The sequence below is a fragment of the Python bivittatus genome, unplaced genomic scaffold (genome assembly GCF_059951505.1).
Source record: "Python bivittatus isolate LINGU-HERP-01145 unplaced genomic scaffold, Pbiv_v1 ctg000480_np1212, whole genome shotgun sequence".
In the NCBI taxonomy this organism is placed as follows: domain Eukaryota; kingdom Metazoa; phylum Chordata; class Lepidosauria; order Squamata; family Pythonidae; genus Python; species Python bivittatus.
Genome location: NW_028277075.1, coordinates 42,004,834 through 42,020,423, shown reverse-complemented (window position 1 = coordinate 42,020,423; position 15,590 = coordinate 42,004,834). Strand labels below are relative to the sequence as shown.

The 15,590-nt window shown below is 39.4% G+C and overlaps 1 protein-coding gene across 12 annotated transcripts in view; it reads right to left on the bottom strand.

Annotated features, from left to right (window-relative positions):
* The window catches only part of SHANK2 (SH3 and multiple ankyrin repeat domains 2), a 395,084-nt gene that overhangs the window by 288,182 nt on the left and 91,312 nt on the right, over window positions 1–15,590 (bottom strand). For 9 of the 12 annotated variants that reach the window (XM_088145802.1, XM_088145800.1, XM_088145797.1 and 6 more), the window contains 2 exons: window positions 3,154–3,220; window positions 1,148–1,201 (listed from right to left, as the gene is read on the bottom strand). In XM_088145802.1, coding sequence (XP_088001928.1) covers window positions 1,148–1,201; window positions 3,154–3,220 — 121 coding nt within the window. The remainder of the gene's footprint in view (window positions 1–1,147; window positions 1,202–3,153; window positions 3,221–15,590) is intronic. The other 3 variants (XM_088145804.1, XM_088145805.1, XM_088145808.1) reach the window with 1 other exon arrangement.

Here is a 15,590-nt window from a genome sequence, read left to right as displayed (position 1 = left end):
CTTTCCAGCAATATGGCTATTTAACATTCATGTTTGACATGTCAGTTAGTTGTTCCATATCTGATATCAACTTGATAATGCATAACTGATTAATCATGACTGATTTTTATTTTTAACATCAATTCAATGCACCAAATAGATTTAGACAGTGAGGTGTTATGTTCTTTTCTGGCTTCAGAATAAAAGTTTTAAATTTTATGATTACAGATAAACGAACAATGACTTTAGATTCATGATACCATATACTTAAAACTAAGTATGTTAAACTGTCAGCGTCATTTTTAATTTGGCTATTAAAATAAAACTACTGTTTGCCATGAGAAATTCACTATAGCATTTGAATAAAGATTAAGATTACTCATAACTAAAATGGTGAATGAACATGGCCACAATAATACTTCCTACCCTTTTTAGTTCTACTAAGGAAGGCAAGATAAAAATAGTGCAACTCACACATGCTGCTCACTGTTTTATTTAAGGTTCCTTTAGTATTTCTAATTTCAATTGGTGTAAATCAGGATTTAAAAAATTCTGATACCTATATTAGTCTGCAAAAACTATTTTTTTTATAAATCCCACTCTTAAACAATTCATATGAAAAGCTATAAATAAATGAATAGAATTAAACCAGATGGCAGTTAATTCAAATTCTTAGTTAAGAAGCAATAATATTGACCTCAATCACTCTGGCTTCAAAATAAATGCTCAAGATGCAAATAAGCAGAAACGGCAGCTGTTTCTTCAAAATATAAACAAAAACCATTTTCCATTATAAGCAGTATGTTTAGTGCCTTGATATCTGGAATACCAATATATTAATTCTAAAGCAAATGCCAGATATAGCACATATAATAATGAATGGGTTTAGTGCATCAGCAGCCATTTGATATCCACACATAAAAAATTAATTTTTAAAAAATGTTTGAAACACCCACAAATCATCACATATACACATCTCTGCATAATTATAGAGGAATACAAGAACTCTGACTTGAAGCCTAGCAACAGTATCTAAGTATTAGTTAGTCTGCTAATCAACTACCAAAACTCACACACCAGCACCTCAATGTGTTTCATATTTAAAATAAAATCCCTCTTGTTTCTATCTTCAGAGCAGCCAAAGGAAAAGGAATATGATAAAACAAACCTTGTTCACTTGAAGAGGAACAACCCATGTCATTTAATCCATCGGATAATTCATCTCATCACAAACAGCCAAGGCAAAACAAAATAAAAAGAAGATTTAAAAATAGATTATCCAAGTCAAAGGATCCTCGGTTTGCAACATATTTAAAATGTGCAGAGCTGTATTTAAAGAGATAGTCCAGATTCCTATATATATTATTGCTAGTTTTTCGCATCTCCATCCTATAGAGGCCCTAGTAAATGCTGTATGGCAAATGCTTTCTAAACCTTCTGTGCTCATTTAGTCACAGACAGCTGTAGACTGGATGGAAACAATCAGGGATTAACTTTTCTATTAATCGTAGCTTTTAATCTATTACTTTCCCTTCAGATAAATAAAAAATAAAATGTGACAACTAATTGCAGTACAGCAGGCAAGGATAACATGTCAATCAAGGATATTTAGCTACTGGACACTAAAGACTTTCATTGTTAAAAGACGGAACACTGATTATAAAATATGCAGTAAATGAAACAATGTAGCTCTCAAGAATAATTTAATGTGCTTATTTATTAAAAATACTCTGATATACCTGTAATGTTTATATATGAACATTGTGAAAATTTGAATAATTTAAAATAAAACACATTTACTGTAATTCTTAAAATGCAAACACCTATCAAAGAAATATGTATGACTGCCAGCCAGAAAGTCTTATTCACCCATTAAATGCCTATAAACATTAAGGACCAGGAATTTGCTTGTCCTTTAAAAAAAAAAATGCTGTAAAATAAATTTAAATATTTATCTTTTTTGGAACTGTATCTTTCCAAGGAAGAACTTGATTTTATAATAATATGAAATTCACACACTGACCATTTTCTTGATCTAAAAATAGCTCTACTAGACTATAGCAAGCAATGTACTAATGCAATGTCACAAACCAAGAGCTTATTTAGATGCTATTTTTACTTCAGAATAGGAAGAGATTGGAAGCAGGCCTAAGCTTCATAAGTTTTCCTACTTTCTCTGTCTATAAAGGAACACAAGGCTAAAAACGTGTGAATGTAATGATAGAATACAATTTTTCTCTTACTGACACTTTCTTTATTCAAATAAAGTTTCCAAAACAGTTTTAAAGCCAGCCCTCAGAAACCTGTGTGCGTGTGTGCGCGCGCACGTGCGCACACACACATTCATGCCTTCAAGTCATTGTTGACTCCTGGCAACTGCCTGTCCCTGCAGTTTTCTTGGCAAGATTTTCAGATGTGGTTTGCCTTCTTCTTCTTCTTCCTAGGGCTGAGAAACAGTGACTGGGTATAATCAGAAGTATGACTGAGGCAAAATGTGCTTTCTCCAGTTAAGTCCACTGCTGCTGAATAAAATGAAGCTGGTAAAACCCACACATATACAGCCACACTCCTGGATATCAGGGCCATCTATACTTCTGCTGATCATGCCAAATCCAGGACAACCTGCAAACTGCAAGCCTCAGTCTTTCATAGAATGTAACTTCAAGCAGAACCTGTGTTCCAAAACCAAAAATATTCCCATCGCAGGAAAGCTCCTCCCTCTTTCTACAATCACACATTTGACATATCTTCTAGATCTAAAAACTCTTAAAGGACACTGTATTTTATTGCACTGCATTGGTCATTCCCCAAATTTGTATAAAAGCATTAGAAACATGCTTTCTGATACCCTTCCGACAGAAGCAATATTTTGATAGATGCTAGAAAATTATTAATTTGTTGAGATATCCACTACTCTTTCCTTGTTGACATATACATGAAGCCCAATGCACACAACTCTTACCTCTTTTTATATTACTATTTTAAAATACGCTTTGCTATATTGGATAATTTTTTGGAGTTTTTCAAAGTGAGCTTTTAATCAGCTTAGGTTTTCATATGTCAACAATTATTTAACATATTATATGAAAACTATTTCATTTTATCCTCATTCTATGTAATTGATTAGTGTAATAACTTCCATACAATACTGAATGGAAATCCCAGTGTACTTACCAGTATCAGTTTCCTTATGGTTCTTGATATATTCAGCAAGCTCAAAATTTCCAGCAATTATTGCCACCTAAAAAATGAGAAAACAGGTTACATCTAATATTTCAGTGTATAACCTTCAGTATGTTACATATGTTTCAAATTCTAGGAATCAATATATAGATGATAAGAGACTTCCATAGCACAATCTTCTGCATGTTTTCCAACTTCTAATGATCTATATACATACTGTCCATTAAAAAGAAGTTTTGAATTTCTGTAAACATGTATTTTATACATAGGATTGGTCAATTGACAATTCACAAAAATAAGAAATAGAAATCAGAAATCAGAAATTTCAGTCCTTTCATCCTCATACTCTTCCATTGTTCCATTTGTATGTTATAACCAAAAATTTTGGCCGATTATATCATATATTCTTTCACTTGTTCTTCTTCTGTTTCAAATCTCAATAAAGTTTATACATTTTAGCAATAACATGTTCATCATTCTGTTTCAAATTCACTTAGAACATTCAAAACCAAAAATCCTTTTACCTACTTTAAATCTTTCTAATAATTGTACATAAGAAAACCATTGATACATATATCCTTCTAACGTCAAGACATCTCTTTAATTTTAATTTTGAATTCTCCCTGGGAAAATTCTAATATATCATCATAAGTTAACCATTTATGTTAGTTATCATTTCTCTTCTATAATACGCTTCTTGTGGTGAGAGCCACAGTGGTGTTTTCAGTCACAATCTAGATTTATATCGATTCCATATTCTCAATATGGCCTGTCTAACAAAATCATTTTTAAAGTCAACATTAACTTCAGTTTTATCATACCATAAATAACCATTCCACTCAAACCTCAAGTCATGTCCTTCTAGCTCCAATAATCTTCTATTTCTTAGCATCATCCACTCTTTCAATCAAACTAAACAGCAAGCTACAAAGAAGTTTCAAATCAGGTAAACCCAAACCTCCTCTTTCTTTAGCATCTTGTAACACCTTATATTTGACTTGTGTTTTTTCCCCTGCCAGAGAATTTTAGATATAACTTTCTGCCACTGTTTAATTGGTACATCAGTTGTCAAAACAGGCATTGTCTCAAACAAAAATAACATTCTAGGCAAAACATTCATCTTAATCACAGAAATTCTCTCCAATAATTACAACTGTAATTTGTCCCATCTTAACCATAATCTTTTTTAACTTCATTCCTTGTCTTAACATAATTATTTTGAAATAACATACAGTTCATATTTGTCAAAGTAACATCCAAATATTTTACCTTTTTCTCAATCTTGAAACCTGTTTTGTTTACCAATTCTATTTGATCTTGTGTCTTCATGTTTTTTTTGTTAGTGTCTTCTGTTGATTAATCTTAAAACCAGCTAATGCACCAAATTCTTTTAAGAATTTCTGGCAGATACTTAGAACAGGCTCTGGCTTCCTGTTCTTCCTTCCTCCAGAATTGTAAAAATGAGAAAAAATAAATACAAAAAAAAAAGGAAAAAAGAGGGAGGGCACTTTATTTCAATGGCGATATACCTGTAAAATAAGCCTAAAACATTATCCAATCAATGAACTTACATGTCAGTGGACTGTTGTGATCTGAATAAAAAATTCTCCAATCAATGAACTTACATGTCAGTGGACTATGGTTATCTGAGTACCCAATCTCTGTCTTAGGTAATCAACACTTTTACAGTGTTGTAGGATTTCATGGTCAGCATCAATTAAATGGAGTTTTGGGGGTAAATGGCCATGATCTAATCTTTGATACTCTGTTTCACCAGCAGTTGTGGCCAGCATCTTATTACATACAAATGCACAGAGAAGCCATCAAGATTCACAAACATTCTAACAACTTTAACAAGAAGGAAGAAATTCTAAAGGTCAGTAAAGCTGGATCCCAGCTTTATTCTATACCAATATCAAACAGTCCTTAATTAATCACAAGCAAAGGGAATTTAGGAGAGCTAGTCTGGTATAGTAGTTAAAGCACCAGACTAGAAACCAGGAGACCATGAGTTCTAATCCCACCTTAGGCATGAAGCTAACAGTGTGAATTTGGGCCAGTCACTCTCTCTCAGCCCTAGGAAGCAGGCTGTCAGGATCTACACAAGCTAGAACCTTCATTTGGTTTTTTATTGCTTTTACTTTTATTGCTAAGTATATATCAATAGGTGAATAGTGGAATGGTGGGAATGTTATTTTAAACCGCTTGCTTGACCTGCCATAAAAAGGGGGGAGAGGAGGCCAGGTGCCATTATCTTTATCTTGAAACAAGCATCCAAGGCCAAGAGGTGTGAGAACCGGGGCAAGGCGTGAAGAGTTTCAAGCAGGAAAGAAAAGCTAGAAGGTGGGGGGGGGGGAATTTGGGCTTAAAAGGACAAGGGTTTGCTTTGTAGAATTAGACTCAACAAACTATGATGCTGTACACTTCTCCTGAATAAAGAAATCTTTGATGGAACTCTTTGGACTCCAGAGGATTTACTGAACTTTGGGACTGAGTGTGTAGAGTCTGACATTTTGTTGAGTCTCACTATTTTGCGAGGGATTTACCCGGGGAACCAACCACCGTGGAAAACCCCCTCGAAAAACCTACCGCGGCTGCGGAGATGGAGGAAGAATGCCCTGTGGCCGGGGCTGTAGGGGGAATCGAGGAGGAAGAGACCCTAACAGGTACCTAGCCTACCCTCCCGCCGCCGCAGAAACCCGACCGGCACCTGACGAAGTTGTAGAGCATGGAAGAGCTGGCTGGGGGAATGTCATTCCTGGACATGGCTCCCGAGAAGCGCTGGGCCCTGGTGACAGGGAGAGTTGAATCCACGCGGAGGGACACCCTAGAGGATTGCATACATCTTCTGCAATCGGAAAACACTTTAATAAAGAGAGAGCTGATGAAGATGAGCGAAATCGTTCGTCGTTCAGGTCTGTACCAGAGCCCGGGAATAAAGGGGGAGGGCAAAGAAGAAGGCCTGGAGGAATCGCTATTAGCCCCCCCAACCACACCCGCAATGGCAACCCCCGTAGCTCCAGCAGCACAGGGGCCTCTGGCCGCCCCAGTTGCGCCACCTGCGCCCGTCCCGGGGGTTCAGCAGAGGGTCGCCCCAATCCAAGCCCAGCAAGATGCCCTCTTAAAGCGCTGGGGATTGACCGAGAAATTCAGCAGGGACCCAAGTGAAGTACCTAATTCCACGGCTCAAATCACCATATGCATGGAGCAGACGGGCCATTTATTCGCATCCGACCGGGAGTGCGTACTCTACATTTGCAGGGTGTTTACTGGGAAAGCGGGGGAGTGGCTGATCCAACTCCAAGCAGCACAAGCGCCCGAACTAAACCACCTGGGTGGATTTTTAACCGCTCTTCGCAGAAGATTTGAGGACCCTGGAGTAGTCACCAGAGCCCGGGCGCAGCTAGGCAAGATGCAGCAGGGAAACCGTAGCCTCGGCGAGCACGCCTTAGAATTCTGCGGCATTGTGGGACTGCTTCCCGATTGGCCAGAGCAGTTCAAAATCGACTGTTTCCAGCAAGGGATGCACCGCGACCTGTGGAAGTTAGCGTTCGCCCAAGGAGACCCGAATTCCCTAGATGGATGGATCCAACATGCGGGCAACGTCGAAGCCCAGTGGAAAAGAGTAGACCCGGACTTCGAGCGGAAACCCAGTAACCTGGCACCGGCATCCCGGAAGTCACCATCGAGAGGAGGAGACGAGAGATTTCCTAGAGCGGTAAAACGCGTTTGTTTCCGCTGAGGTGAGCTCGGTCATTTCGCGCCCTCCTGTCCTAAACCACCGACCGCACGGGGGGGAGCCTAAAAAGCCCGCTGGAGCACCACAAAAACCCGGCGCAAAAGGCAAAAGAGGAACCGCGGCGGCAGGAACAGAATCGCTGTTCCCAGACCTCGTCATTTACGAAGACGGATCAGTCAGAAAGGAACAGGAGGCAACCGTGGATTCCAACAAAACCGCTCGCCAAACCAAGCCTGAAACGGACGAGGAGGACGACTCGGATGAGGATGAGGCGGTGAGTGTTACCACCCTTAAAGTGACTATCTCGGCACCCAGAACGGAACATAAAGCCACGCTAACTGCGCTAATGGATACCGGTTGCTCGTGCTGTTTGATCAGTCCCATACTGGTTAACGCACTGGAGCTAAGATTGAAAAAAATTAAGACTCCCATAGTTTTCACCCAGCTGGATAAGTCCAAAGCAGGGGGATGGGCTGTGCTGTATTGCACTGAGCCTTTTGAGCTACAAGTAGGGACTCACCGAGAGACTCTTAAATGCTTAGTGGCTCCTTTGGGAAATTACGCTCTAATCCTTGGAGCAAACTGGGTGAAACGGTGGGACCCCCGAGTTTTTTGGAAGACGGGACAAATGCAGTTCGCAGATGGAATTTATTTGGGGGCTGAGGAGACAGGAAAAATAAAAACCGCAACGGCTGCAACCGCTAGCAGCATAAGTCAATCTCTAGATTTGGACCCAGAGTCCCTTAAGAACATTCCTAAGCCCTACAGGGATTTACAAGCTGTTTCAGCAAGAAGGAAGCAGATACGCTGCCTCCCCATAGAGACACTGACTGTGCTATTGAAATTGAGCCAGGGGCTAAATTCCCAAAGAAGAAAACTTACTCTATGACCCAGAAAGAGCTTGCCGCTCTAAGGGAATTCATAGACACCAATCTGGCGAGAGGATTTATACAGCCGGCTAAATCGCACATGGCAGCACCTGTTTTATTTCGGGAAAAGAAAGATGGAAGCTTGAGACTTTGTACGGACTATAGGGGCCTCAATACCATCTGTAAAGAAAATAAGTACCCCCTCCCCTTAATGAAGGACCTGCTAGCTCAATTGTCAAAGGGAAAAATATTTACTAAACTGGATTTAAGGGATGCATATTTCCGTGTAAGGATTCGTGAAGGAGACAAGCATTTGACAGCATTTTCGACCCCTTTTGGCTGCTATGAGTACAAGGTCCTCCCATTCGGGCTTTCGGGGGCCCCTGGGGTATTTATGCAACTAATTAATGAAGTGTTACATGAACATTTATATCGAGGAGTACTGGTTTATTTAGATGACATCCTTATTTACTCCGACAACTTAAAAGACCACGTAAAATTGGTGCGAGCTGTTTTAAAAAAAACTACTGGAGGCTCAGTTGTATGCCAAATTGTCAAAATGTGAATTTCATAAAGAACAAGTGGACTATTTGGGGTATCGTATTTCCAATTCAGGGATTGAAATGGACCCTGCAAAAGTAAAAGATGTTTTAAGTTGGGAACCACCCAAAACCAGGAAGCAATTACAAAGTTTTTTAGGCTTCGCTAATTTCTATTGCCAGTTTATTCCAAACTTTGTACAAGTTGCTTTGCCGTTAACTGACCTACTAAAAACAAGAGGCAAAGAGGCAGCGAAAGCTCAAAAGCCGGGGGCCCCGTTAATATGGACAGAAGAGTGCCAAAAAGCCTTTGACGCTTTAAAAACCTTGTTTACAGCAGAGCCTATTTTAAAACATCCAGAACCTGACAAACCCTTTGTAATTCAAGCCGATGCCTCTGACGTAGCAATTGGAGCTGTTTTACTCCAAAAAGATGAAGGGGGGTTACTCAAGCCCTGTGCCTACATTTCCCGCAAATTTACTGAAACAGAAAGAAGGTGGCTCATTTGGGAAAAGGAGGCTTTTGCAGTACGCTGGGCCCTGATGACATGGAGACACCTCCTTGAAGGGGCATCACATCCATTTGAGGTGTGGACGGACCACAAAAATTTAGAGGCCCTTACAACTCCGAGAAAGCTATCTCCCAAACAAGTACGTTGGGCCCAATTCTTCAGCCGTTTCAAGTTCACTTTAAAATTCATCCCTGGAGGGAAAAATTTGGATTTATAAAAATCTTACATTTATTACATAGACAATTTTGGTGGCCGACCATGAGAAAAGGCATTTCTAAATATGTTTCTACATGTCCTGTATGTGCAATGTCAAAGAAAAGAGGAAGAAAACCTTTGGGCCTTCTACAATCAGTGGCATCTCCAAAAAAACCTTGGGAAGAAGTTTCTATGGACTTTATTGTTGATTTACCTGAGAGCAATCACAACACAGTAATTTGGGTTGTAACTGATCTATTTTCTAAACAAGCGCATTTTATTCCTTGTACATCAATCCCAAATGCTAAAAAGTTAGCAAAATTGTTTATAACACATATCTACCGCCTCCATGGCACCCCCAAGAGGGTGATTTCAGATCGCGGCCCACAGTTCACCTCCAAATTTTGGAGGGAATTTCTTACATTAATTGGATCAACTCAAGCTTTGAGTTCCAGTTTTCATCCGGAAACGGACGGATCTACAGAGAAAATTAACTCTTTATTGGAACAATATTTAAGATGTTTCACTAATCATCAACAAGATGATTGGTCTGAACTTCTCCCTTTCGCTGAGGTGGCTTATAACAACACAGTGCACCAAAGTATTGGGTTCACACCCTATAAAATAGCTTCTGGTCAAGACTTCCCGCCTTTTCCAGAGTTACCACTAAAAAACCTTCCTGAACTTTCAGCTGACCAATGGATAAATAACATTACAAACCTTTGGCCACTAATTGTAAAATCTTTAGAAAAAGCAAAAAGCCAACACAAAAAATTCGCTGATAAGGAAACGCACTGCAAACCCTCCTTGGAAGGTAGGCGACCTGGTCTGGCTTTCTACAAAGAATTTAAAATCCTCCCAACCGTCTAAAAAACTCGCCCCAAAATATGTGGAGCCTTTTCCTATTGAAAAGATTATAAATCCTGTGGCATTTAAACTGACTTTGCCAAAACATTATAGAAACATTCATCCTGTTTTCCACGCAAATTTATTAAAACCATTCAAGCAATCTGATACTTGGCATCCAAAAATAACACCACCAACACCCATCATGATTGAAGGACAAAGCCATTTCAAAGTGAAAGACATTTTGGACTCTAGAAAATATAAAGGCAAACTCCAATATTTAATTCAATGGAAACATTTTCCTAAAACGCACCACGAATGGGTGGACAGTGTTAATGTCAAAGCCCCTAAACTAATTGCCTGGTTTCACTCAAAATACCCTGACAAACCTAAATAACCAATTTACTGATTATTTTGATGTATTTTCTTTTCCAGATTCTCTTTCGAATGTAAGAACATTCGTTCTGTTGGAGGGCGGCATGTCAGGATCTATGCAAGCCAGAACCTTCATTTGGTTTTTTATTGCTTTTACTTTTATTGCTAAGTATATATCAATAGGTGAATATTGGAATGGTGGGAATGTTATTTTAAACCGCTTGCTTGACCTGCCATAAAAAGGGGGGAGAGGAGGCCAGGTGCCGTTATCTTTATCTTGAAACAAGCATCCAAGGCCAAGAGGTGTGAGAACCGGGGCAAGGCGCGAAGAGTTTCAAGCGGGAAAGAAAAGCTAGAAGGTGTGGCGGGGGGGGGGGGAATTTGGGCTTAAAAGGACAAGGGTTTGCTTTGTAGAATTAGACTCAACAAACTATGATGCTGTACGCTTCTCCTGAATAAAGAAATCTTTGATGGAACTCTTTGCACTCCAGAGGATTTACTGAACTTTGGGATTGAGTGTGCAGATTCTGACACAGGCAATGGCAAACCACTTCTGAAACTTTGCCCAAAAAACTACAGGACTTGTCCAAGCAGTTACTAGGAGTCAAAACTGACTCAAGGCACCCACCAAAAAAGGGAATTTACAGTAGACCCACCTAGAAAAACATCTAGCTACAGTCTGCCTCAAAGACTCTCAGGTTATTCAGGAATCAGTTTCCCTTTAAATTTTATCATATTAGATCATTTGAAAATCCACCTGGATGAAGAACCAATCAGGAACTATCTATCTCTGACTCAAAAGAAACAATCCAATTAGAGAATAATTCAAATGAAAGATCAAACAGCAGCCAGAACAACCAAGGCTTACACTGCTGAGTGATTCACTTCACCACAGCTGCTGGCAAAACATCAGGATACCAGAAAATTAGACTGCAGCAATTTAGTATAAAAATTAATCACCATTGTCAGTCTCACTAGGTAGACCAGACAGGAAATCAACTCCACTCTAAAACTACTTTTATTGAGTTTGGCTATAACAACAGTAATGCTTGATGGGGAGGCAGTGGAGTTGCCTCTTCTTCCCTGAACACATCTGCAGAGTCTTTCTCTGGAAAGGTAGCTAAGTCACTGTGCTGGACTGGGATGGAGGGAGGGGAAGAGTACAAGGCTTGCAACTGGTGCTGTGAGCATTTGAAGGATGAGAATGAAATAGTTCCTTATGCCCAGCTCGCATTTGGATTGTGTAACTGCAGCCACTCTGCAGACAATGGGTACTTGCAAGGAAGCAGTCACAGAGTGGTAAAATCTCTGGATGATCTTGTAACGTCAGCTGCAGTGGGTTAGTGCATCGCAACACTGGCCCAACTCTCAGCATCAGTCCATCTATTGTCTCTACTATCATTGGCTTTTTGAGTCTAGGTGGATAAACTTAACTCTGGTACTGTGGACTCATCTATGAAATTAGCAGTCACTCCCAAGTCTACAAGAGTGGAGAGTCATACTTTCTGGCCTGAATCTAAACAAAGAGTAACAGGAACAATGAAGTGTGCTTCCCTGCTGTAGCTCTCCTTTATTGTCCGAGGGCCCACTTTGGGGGCCTTAGAAGGGGCCCATGAAGTTTCCTAGCACCACTGCCTTGAAGCGAGTTGGGCACTTGCTTGCTACATGGCCTGTAGAGTCACAGATGTAGCATTTTGTCACTGAGTCAAAGGTTTGAATTTTAGCTGTGCAGGATCTGGCTACATGCTGGAGAGCTCTGCAGTAAAAGCATGAACTTAATTCCCTCTGTTTCCTGGTGACAAAGATCTTTTGATTGCTCCAATTTGTAGGGGTTCTCCAGCACTGGGTTCCAATGAAGCTATCAGGATGGGGCTTATGGGAGAAGGGAGGCTGTAAAACCTCTTCCCCTTGCCATTTATTTCCTGCCTCAACTCTTCTAGTTGGTCATCTATTACTATGCAATGTTGAAACAGCTCTTCCAAATTATCTGGGTGGCTTGTCTCACCAGTTCATCTCTCCTTTCATCAGCAAGCCCTTTTCTACATTGGTCAATCAGAGCCAGATCATTCCATCCCCCACCTCTGGCAAATAATTTAAAATCTGATATGTATGCCCATTGATAATTGTCCAGCACAGTGTGGTTGCTCTCAATGATATGTATCGCCCATTTGATTGCCCCTTCTTTCAGTAAACTCAGTATGAAAGTTACATTGGTACAATCTATGAGAAATTCCATAGGTCAACCAGCCATAAACAGTTCACACTAAGTCGTGAAGATCAGGAATTGGTCTTGGTCTCCTTCAAGCTTCTCTGATAAACTCTCATGAGTACACAGAAATACTGGCTGCACTGCAGGCTATGTGCTGCTGCTGGCTGAGGTAAATTCTGTCCCATCAGTTGTGTTAGTTGCATCATAGTATTTTGCAAGTAGGTTATTTCTAAATCTACATGTTGGTGTTGTAACAACGCTGCAGCAAGGTGCTTGTTGGATAATGGTGTGCCCTGAAGGCCATCTCCGCTCAGCAACTCTTGAAAGAGAATAAAAGACTTGCAAGATTGATGTCAGCCCCACTAGGTAGCAAAACCATGAAATCAACTCCACAGGAAGGCTAAAACTATTTTACTGAGATTGGCTATAACAACAGAATCTTGTAAATCTAATTGTGCTGCATCTCCTCCTCTGTCTTATAGTCCAATATAGTGAATTAGAGAGGTGTTTGTCTGATTCACTTTCAAATGTTATCTGGCCATTCTAGACTTAGAAAATACGTCACCCCCTTTTGCCTAAGCAACAGATTGTGCATATCTCCATCAAGGTAATCTTCCTTACCCTCTACAATCATTTAATCAAAACTTAGGCCAAAGATTATGGGATAGAGAAAGGAAGTTCATACAGTCAAGAAATCTCTCCTGATGTCTAGCATGAACCTTATTCCTTGTATTTTAACCTATTAATTCTGGTCCTACCTTTTAGGGTAATAGAGAATAAATCCACTCTTTATTCTGTATGATAGCCCTTCAGATATTTAAAAACTACTATCACATTTCCCCTCAGTTATCTTTTCTGAAGGACTTGTTTCTAGACCCTTTACCATCTTGGTTTCCCTTCTCTGAATTTAGTCACTGTCCAATTTGTCACTATCATTTAAAATTGTGCTGCTCAGAACTGGACACAATATTCCAAGTTAGATTTGACCAAGGGCAGAGTAGAATGGAAAAATTACTTCTTGTTATTTGGATTCTCTGCTCCTGTTAATGTACCCTAAGATAGCATTTGCCTTTTTAAAAAAATTCCTATTTGCATTATACTTCTGGCTCAAGGTCAGCAAGGATATCCAGATCCCTTTCACATGTAGTACTACCAAACCAGGTCTTTCCCATCCTATATTTGGCTGTACATTTTTTCTATCTTTCAGCCCACTGGTCTAGTCTGTCTAGGTCTGTTTGAATCTTCTCTCTTTCGTTTAATGAATTAGCCACCCCTCCTACCTTTGTGTTATCTGCAAACTGTGTAAGTGTTCCCTCAACTCCCTCATCAAAGTCATTGATAAAAATGTTGAACAGTACTGTGCATTCCATTTAATATTCTCCTTCAAGCTGAAGTGAAGCTATTAATGAGTACTCTTTGGCGCAGTTATTCAGTCAACTGTGAGTTCATCTAAAAGTAATATCATATTTTACCATTTTACTAAGAAGAATATCACAAGGCTTTTCTGAGTTCCAGATACAAAATGTCTACAGCATTTCCTTGATTTACAAAGCTAGTAACTCTATTAAAGGAGATATGATTAGTCTGACATGATTTGTTTCTTACAGACTCTGCCAACTCTTGCAGCATGCCTATCCAAGCGCTCACAAACTGTTTGTGGACATTGTCCAGTATAGGTATCAAGATGACAGGCGTATACTTCCTCATGTCCTCCTCCCCCCCCTTTTTTTTTTTTGAAGATGGAAATTACATCTGGGAACTTACTGGCCCTCCCATCTTCTGAGAACTAAATCCCAGGATTTCTCAAAGATTATCAGAATGATTTTGTGATCACTTCCATTAGTTCCTTCAACATAGAAACCTTAGCTAATTCATTTAAATTAGTTTTCTCTTAACCATTTATCTATCTGGAATTAAAATCACTCCATGGACATTCCCAAGTGATAACTTGATAGAATTTCAACAAAATCTTCTGCTCCTTGAAGAAATGAAGTAACTTTCTCCTACTTCTCAGCTCAGCTATTGCTTCATTAATAGCCAGTATCAGGACAGGATATACGAGGGAAGAAGACTGAACAACAGGAAGGGGAGAGACTTATTTCTTCTGTTCACAAGGCATTTTATCCCCCCAAAATTCCAAGAGACAGTATAGAATAATTCAATTAGTAATTTCACTTAGTGGTTACTTCAAAAAATAATCCATAATATTTTTTCAGCAATTCACCAGGTGAGAGAAACAAGGTGTGGTTCAGCAGATTTCCATCTTGGCAGAGGTTCATGGTTTCCATGAACAACACCCATATAGTCCAAAATGCTTGATTCATCTGTCCAGAGGACATTCCTCCCAAAGTTTGGAGGGTCATCCAGGTATTTTGGAGGAAGCCTAGGACCCATCGTTCTTCTTGGTGAACACTGGCTTCCACTTTTCTACTTTCCCATGAATCCCATTTTTACTCAGTACTTTTCTGATGCAGACTTTAACTAAGATGAAAAAGGGCTGCAAATACCTTGCTGATTTCATTGATAACTTTATGCTGTGCTCTTGGAGCAATTAGACAGCACTGCCTCTCTTGAGAAGATTCGCTATTGTCCTATGTGTTCTCCATTTCAAGATAATTTCTCTGATTATGAATCGGCAGAAATCCAGAACTTCAAAAATGATTTTGTAACCTTTTCTAGTCTTATAGGTATCAATAATGTTTTTATAGAGGTCTTCAGATTTTTTTTTAAGCAGAACATGAAGGGCATCTTTCTGTGAGATGAGAACTTCACAGTGATCCAGGGAGACATGGTATATAAGATATATGATGGAGCTGGCGAAAATCATGCCTCAATGATTAATGAATTACTTACATGACTGGTCCTGGTTATCCCTTTATTGAATTGATTCAACTACAGAAGCAATTATTTTTTCACACTGTCACAATGATGCTGGATAACTTTGTAAAATAAATGAAAGAAGCACTACACTTATTTATTCACTCAAATCCTTTATATATCAGTAGGACCCACACAAAACTCTGGAAACCGTTAGTTGTAAATATATGCAAATACTTGGAAAATCTTTTTTTTTATTATTATATCAGGACCATAATAAATACTTACTAAAAGGCAAACCTTATCTGTCCATCTAGTGAAATAATC